General features: G+C 37.0%; 1 protein-coding gene across 1 annotated transcript in view; it reads right to left on the bottom strand.

Annotated features, from left to right (window-relative positions):
- Positions 1–2,481: 2,481 nt before the first annotated feature.
- The window catches only part of wnt10a (wingless-type MMTV integration site family, member 10a), a 29,685-nt gene continuing 23,867 nt past the window's right edge, over positions 2,482–8,299 (bottom strand). The window contains exon 4 of the mRNA XM_055032335.1: positions 2,482–4,646. Within this exon, the coding sequence (XP_054888310.1) occupies positions 4,128–4,646 (519 nt within the window). The 3' untranslated portion in view covers positions 2,482–4,127. The remainder of the gene's footprint in view (positions 4,647–8,299) is intronic.

Here is an 8,299-nt window from a genome sequence, read left to right as displayed (position 1 = left end):
TTGTTTTACCTTCCTTCCTTCTTTGCTTCCTTCTTTTCTTTCTCTCTTTTCAATCAAAGGCTTATGAAACAGCGTGATTAACAATAAGTATCATCTGTGATTATATATAAGTCCATCTGGGCATCGTTGAGCCACGTTCTGACCTTTTCTTGGAAAACATTAAAGCATATTTAACAAGTGATTCAGACGTGCTTGTTCAAGTCGCAACAAAATAAACCAAACTTACCAGCATAATGTTGTTTCAGCCCAAATCTTCTGTCACTCGTGACCTGTTTTCTATCAAAATAGCAGTCGCTGTTCAAATAAACCTAGCACACAAGTTCAGACATGGTGTTGCTCACATTCACAGGCAAGAACCATTTTCATGAAGATTGATGTTTCATTTTTTTTCTTTTAAGTAATTTAATATCTGATAAGTATTTTTAGAGATTAGAAATTTAGCAAGTCAATAAGAAATATGAGGATTTTCTCTTTGTTTTTTTCTATTTAAAATCAAAACATAAGGGCAGAAAGCATGAAGAGAGGACCTTTAGGTTTTGTCCAGTAGCATTTGAACTTGCAGTTGGGAGCCAGTGAAGACTACTGGTTAAATAACACATACAGCAATCTCAGCAGGTTGCTCAACCTTAGTTTCAGGCCATTGTGAAAACATAATACTACCGAGCATACGCCCACTCTGTCACTTAAACGCATGTGTCCGCCAAAAGAAACAGACATGGCTGCATAAACAAACACGCACGTGCAATTCACACACACAGCATAACTCCAAGCACACATTCACACATAAACTATTTATACACAAAGAGAGAGCTGTTAAGAGCATTTTCACTTGGATCAGCGCACTTAAGGGTGAAGTGTGCATGTTGAATCCAGCGTCCATATGGTGCATCAGAGAGCAGCTGGATATTTGGATAAGAATAGATTCGCATGAGTCCAGAATAGCACATTTTTACTTCACATCTGTTTACTTTAAAAGTGTATCTCTTGCATTTTTACACATCACTTGGTGACTTCATCACGTCCCTTGAGGCACAGAATACACAAGTAAGTCAGAACACTCAACAGGATTTCTCTCTGCACGCAAGCAGCAACTGGTAAGGGAGGGTCTGCACTTGACCACAAACGTGTGGTCTTATCTGGACTGGGTATATCTGAAGACTCCTAACAAAACATTCAAGTCAAGCAAAGTCAGGAGTAATTGCTGTAATAACTATAATTACAACAGAGAGGCAAACAAAATGAAATATTGTCTTTTTTGTTGTCATTTTGGTCTCTCAGTGAGAGTAACATAGCTTGGCGGCACGTACCCATAGCCACAATGTACTGTGGAACATTTCCAGGAAATTACACACTACATTCATCCAGGGAAGGTTAGAGTATTTTGTCAATAACTCCAGCAGCAACAGTAAGAAAAACATGAATGAAGTCTTGCATTTAGAGCTCAGTACATGCATTTTACTAACAAGTGCTGCACACTAGAACTTGTTAGTATGTTGCTACTGAATGACAAACAAAATGCAAGTCACAACACAACAAGAAAAAGTTATGCTAAAATGGAAACTTATAGCAAGTTTATTGTTTGGTTTAAATATTCTTTGTGGCCTTTGCTGTTGTGTTGTGACATTTGTATTCGGTTGACTCTCCTGGGCCACCGTAAAGTTAAAAATTACATATGCAAATAAAGACCCATATTTTCATGTTAAAACTCAACCTTTCTCTACCAAATTTATAGTGTCAATCAGGAGCAAAAATAACACTTGATGGATTTTTTAGGTTTTTCACTGAGCAGAAGAAAGACATTAATGATAAATAAGAATTGCCAAGGTGAGCCATGTAACACCTAGAAATATCCAAATCTCACAGCTAAATGCATGAATCATTTGTGACAAGAATTTGTAATAGTGGTTATAAATTATATAAAGTGGGAACATTTTTCAGCATTTTTTTTATATGTAATGTTCAGAGTCAGTAGATTCAAGTCAGGGGTGCCTTGACCTTTGAATACCTGTGTTATCTTTGAGTTTTTGCAACCCAATTATTCAGATTCCGGTGTTTCTTTAGGAGTGGTCTTATTTCAGTGAGATGCAGTTCCCTTAAAAAGCATTAACCCCCTCAGATGTTCTACCCTTTCATAGACTTTACAAAATTTAATTCAAAGTAAAAACTGTTTCCTTCAAAATAATGACAAATAAATAAAAATATGTATATTTTATAGGATGGTATGTATTTCCAAACACTTAGGCATCTTAAATCACAACCAAGTTACTATGTTACTGCGAGTTTTTATTGAAATGCTACATGTTTCAAAACATATCTTAAACCTAAATTAGAAAATAGAAAATGCTTGAGTTTGGTTGTCTTTAAAAAACTTAAAATATTAGTAAACAATTAAATCATAACTTGCTGTAAATAGCTGCACCTTTTGTAAGATAGTATAGTAATCACTGATCACAATGAAGCCTCTTTCATGAACAGTCTGTTTTTATTGTCTTACAAATATTAAGTTATCCACAAAAATAAAATAACTTAGATAATAACCATATTAAAACAGAAAAATACAAACATACATTACATTTAACACTTAAAATACATAATGCTGACATCTTTCAAAGTTCTGCTGGACACTGTTCAGTATGTGCAAACTACTTATCAGTTATACTGGTTACACAATCCCAGATTTCCATTTTCTGTTTTAAACACAGAAAATAAATTGCTTTAAATAAATTACACCATCTGATAAGTAGCTTACTTAAACTGTTCCTTATATATACTTTGCAGCTGACATCAGAATATCCTTATAGTACACATTGATAATTTGTGAAGCAAGTGAATGTACATACAAGAAGCTTACAGTGTTGCACACAAGACACTGTGTCACAAGACGGGAAAGACTTTGCCTGATCTCACTTAAGAATGTTTGTAGTGTGTGTGCAACTGGAGCTTGTTCATGTGCACTCAATTTCTTGACACATTTGAACATTATTGATGGCATTTGTGCAGCATTACTCATTTTTTATTTACAGTGCTGTTTAGATCACGTCAAAGATAAAATGTGGACTTGTTGGGCTTACTGTGCATTCTGACCATCTTCGTACATCACGTATCACATCACACAGATCACACATGACACACTGGAAACTGAGAATTGCATATCAGTGCTGTGTTATTTGGTGGTCTGAAAACAGTGGCACAATCTTGTGTCTGTGGTTATCGTTAAGTGGTTCCACACACTTAGTGTTTAGAAGTGGTATTTGCAAGTTAATTTTATTTCTTCCCTTTGAAGAAGGTGAAGGTGTGCCATGAGGAATCCCATAAAGCAACAGCACCAACATGCAGCTTCAGATCTGTCTTTTGGTTGACTTTACCTTCAACCTGTCAGCTGTCATGGCTGCAGACACATAAAAAGCTCAGTCCATTCTGGAAGTTGATTTTAGACCTATATCTTCTCTTTCCTTACAATAACTAGAACACATGTTCTCTGAGGGATGTCATAGTTGTCTTCAGGGTTATACTTTATTACACACAACACAACATTTATGGGAGGATTTACAAAGTATCAGTTAAACCTGCTCTGTCTTATGTGCAACATGACAGCTGCTATAAATAAATATTGAAACTCCTTAACTGCCCTTAAAGAAGGCACAAAATCTGCAAGTGCTGAAATATTATTTGTTGTTTTGAAATAAATCTGTTAAATTTCTACACTTGTGTGTATAGATAGTGGTCAAGCGACATCAAAATGGCTGGATTCAAGCAATGTCATCAGTTGCTGATTGAACTGCTCAGTGTATGAATTGTTTAAAATATACAAAGCAAATCAGAATTTCAAATAGATCTTATACCAATAAAGCTAAGAAGAAATTTTACTTTCTTTCTGAAGCAGTCCTCTTTGCTTAGACTATGTTCCATAGTCTCCAAAGAGGGGTGGTGTGTGGCAGCTTCAGGCACCTCCTGCATGTGCACGCTCTACACCGACCAACACAGGTTTCCGTTTGCCGCATCAAATGCATCACACTGTCCTTCCATTACTTCTCTGCAACAAAAAAACTGCAGTCCATGACAAAAAACATTGGGGCATTTGTCTGTCTTTTAATTCTTATGTCTGGTGACTTTTAGTGTGTTTTTCTTCATTTGCAAACGCTGACCCACTCTGTTATCCTGCACTCTTCACAGACCACATAGCAGCACCAGTGAAACTTGCAGTTGCAGCGTTCGCTACGCGTCTGCTGCAGAATGTTGTGCCCCCTCCCACAGCACAGGCTCTCACAGTTGTCCATCCCTGGGCTAGTCTTGTTGCAGATCCGGCCCTGTGTGCCCGCCGAGTCTGAGCTCAGGTCCCGGTCACAGAAATCAGGCGACTTCTCAAAATACACTAGCTCCCCGATGTTAAGCCGCCGGCGATGTGATTGGTGGTTCTCTCGATGACTGTGATGGTGGTTGTGGTTATTGTGGTTGTTATGGTTCGAGTGGTCCAGCTGGCCATTATTCCTGTTTTGAGCCTTGATAAGGGTGGCAATGTGGAAACGCTCTTTTAGGATTGAACCCACCAGCCGAAACTCTGGAGTGACCTGCCAGCAAGTCTTGAGCTGGCAGCTCCCTGACGTCCCGTGGCACTTGCATTTCCTTCTCATGTTGTCGAGTACCACCTGGAAGACAACAAAGGACGACAGGAAGAGGAATTGGGGAGGAGGGAGAGAGAGAGGAAATGATGTTAGGTGAGGGATAGGAAGAACATGAATAAAGCTGATTAATTATTTTCTTTAATGTGTTTGGCTTTTAAAGTTTTAGACCCTAGTAAATAAATGAAAATGCTTTTTATTGGAGGCTTATATGACAGAGCAATGCAAAGCTGCACATGATTATCAGGTGATATAACAAATATACTGGATGTTCATTTTGCAAATACAAATTTGGGACAGGTAGCAATAATTTTCATCCTGATACTCCTGAATAAAATTAATGTTTACCAAATTGTCACCTACTTAGTAAATAAGTCCGACTGTGTCTAACTTATTTTCTGTATAAATAGGCTGTACGTGATATTTGAATACCTGACACATTGCAAATAATATACCTCGGGATGAAATTTAGGAGAATATTAAAGCTGAGTTAGGTCAGAAACCATACATCCAGGCTTGAACATTCACAGAGCACTTTTCAGTCCAGCAATGGAAAGAGTATGGCACCACTGTAAATCTACAAAGGCACGATTGCCTTCCCCAACTTCAATTTAAATTAGGAAAGCATGAATCAGAGAAGTGTTCCTGCTGCCCATGGTAACTCTGGAGAAGCTGCAGAGATTTATGGGTCAGCTGGAAGAATCTGTTGACGATTACTCATGCACTCCACAAATCTGATTTTATGAAACACTGGCAAGAAGATGACTGTTGATAAAAATAAGCCACAAGATGTTCAGATTGCCACAAGCCATGTAGGTCACAAAGCAAAAATGTGGAAGCAGGTGTTCTGGTCAGATATGACCAATACTTAACTTTCTGGAGAACAAAACACTTTGCATGGCAGGAAACTAAGTATGTAACATATTTACTGGTCTTAGTATACATAAGAATAGAGTACATTGCCCTGGACGTAGGGAACTGAATTGATTAATGGAGATAAATAAATTGTAATCTTGAAAGAAATATTGTTTTCCACAACCCATGTAAAGGACAAGATGCATTAAAGAATGTGCAGATGAATCATAGCTGAACATCATCATTATCGGACTGTGAATATCATCATGAATTGCATCCTCATAGAAAAATGCTTACGCTTCATTGTTTCTGATATTCATTCAAAACTTGAAAGAAAAACATGCCTAATTTTTGTAACAATAAAAAAATACATTAAAGGTTATAATAGTAAAATCAGAAAATGTGAAAAAGTTCAACAGGCATACATACTTTTGCAAAGCACTGTATGAGTTGTGTTTTTTTTTTCTCCAAGATCCTATGTATGCTTAATGCCTTAGAAACCATTACACAAATAGACAGCTCCCCAGTAGGAAATCCAGGTGGTCTGACTCTGAGTATGTGGTTAAACCTACTGATATCAAATAACACGGTAGATGCAGGTATTACCCAAACAGACATCACTGTCATTATTCATCGTTTGGCATGAAGTAATGACTCCAAGGATGACCCTCATGTAACAGCATTGCACGCATAAGGGCTTTGTGGTATTTACATATTTTCACTTTAATAGTTTAAGAGGACACCGGACGCAGTCAGTGTTCATCATAAATGTGCAAAAGGCTCTGATAATGCTGGTTAAACTACACTTTGACACACAAACAAACTATCAGGATGTTTGAAAATAATTTTAGGTGACTCCACTCAGGATCTTGATACATAAATATAACCTCATTCATTTCATTTGGTGCACAGACATAAACAGAAACAAGTCCTACATGAGCCATGTCCATTTTCGTAATGTGTGCATATATGTGTGTTGGTGGGTGTTTATCAGTCAGCACCAGTCCAAAACTTTAAGATCCAATTACCAACAGGAACACTAGGCCACCCAGAGTACTGACAGATGCTACTGCTGCCGCCCCTATCAACACACACATACACACACACGCAAACACACACACACGCCGGGCACTAAAGATATTGAAAGCAACAAAGCTCAGAGGCTTGTAGAGAAGTACTGCCCTTGCCTGTCTATGAACTATTGATGCATTTTCATTTTCCCTCTCATTGTGCCAAAAACAAAATTTTGCAAAGTTCTGCATGTTCCCAACAAATGTGCTAGATGTTCTTCTTGATAACAAATGGCTTGCAGCAATATCAGAAGCAGGCATAGCCATGAAGTACAAAATACACCCTTTCACGATGATAATTTATGAATAAGCATGCAGTTCCTCATGAAGCGACTTCAAAGAAAGTGGGAGAAAGTCACTTATTTAATAACTAACCTACTTAAAGTTTACTATGGCAATTTTTTTTTTATATTTTTAGTATAATTACGCCACTAGTTTCTTTGGTTTTACCTGCTGTTTTATTCACTGTTAGAATAAACCATTCAAATTTGCTGCTTAGGTTTCTGAGTCAGGGCACACTAGCAGATCTTCACAAAGTGTCAGTCAAAAAACTTAAAACTTAAATGACATTTATAGCTAAATTGTGGTTCGTATTTTTTTTATTTCACCATCAGTTCAATTATTTAGTGTGGCTCTCAGAAGTGCGCATACTGGTCCTACGATGGCAAATTTTGGCAAGTAAAACTTTCTCAAAATTGTTTGCTTACATGATTTATATATATATATCAACTGAAAAATATGAATAATTTTTAGAAAAGAAATAGAAAAAAAACAATAAGTAATAATAAGTAGTGACCTGGTTGCATATATGTCCACATCCTTAAAGTGATGCGCTGTTGAAGCATGGTTTGATTCCGGTTAGGTTGTTTTTCTTTTCTTGATGTTATTCTTGTCTTTAATCTTACTGAACTGGATTTATTCGTGTATCTCATTGTACTGGATGGGTTCTACATGTAACAGACTCAGTAATAAAGAGAGGGGATTAACTAAGAAATTCTAAAGTTTTAAAGACAGAATCCAGTCCTGGTTAAAATCTCCAAGAACTTAGTTGACAATGATGTAGCACATCGCCAAAAGAACATCTCTTCCACAGTGAAGCACAGCAGTCGCACCATCATGCTGTGGAATAAATTTTCTTTCAATAAAATCAGATATTTTAGACCAGGATGATATACCAAATAGATATAAACACAGACTAACAGTTTTGACCCAAAACCTTCAGGTGTGTTATAAAGTTGTAGATATAAGACTCGATAGCTCCTATTTCACTATAGCAGAAGCTGTCAGGCATAATGATTTGCTGCTGTGGCTGATTTACATCAGAGATTCAACAATGAGTGTACCTCATGTTTCCGGTGTGAATTAGCTCAATGTAAAGCTCATATTTCAACAAGTTTAACAGGCGGATGAAGGAAAAGAGATGCTCTCTTATCTGGGCAAATGAGGACAAGAATCAGATTACGATCACAGCAGCCATCACAAAGAAAGATTTTTCCTCCAAGATGTTGAAAACTGTTTGATCTCTGTTGTCAAAATTTGTTTGTTGCGGTTGGTGCATCACTTGCACTAGCAACCAAAAACCACTGATTCACGCTCATGAGGAGGAATTTTCTTTTGGAGGAGATTTTGTCAAAGCAGTCAAATAATCCTGCACCCAATTTAATCAGGTGCAAAATATGTTTATTTTGATTGTACAGAATACATTGCATTAAAGATTGAAAAAAGTTAAATCATGTTGTATTTTTAAGTCCCAAT

This window comes from Poeciliopsis prolifica, unplaced genomic scaffold (assembly GCF_027474105.1).
Source record: "Poeciliopsis prolifica strain line A6 unplaced genomic scaffold, Auburn_PproV2 SCAFFOLD007, whole genome shotgun sequence".
In the NCBI taxonomy this organism is placed as follows: domain Eukaryota; kingdom Metazoa; phylum Chordata; class Actinopteri; order Cyprinodontiformes; family Poeciliidae; genus Poeciliopsis; species Poeciliopsis prolifica.
This window is presented reverse-complemented; position numbering and strand designations above follow the sequence as displayed.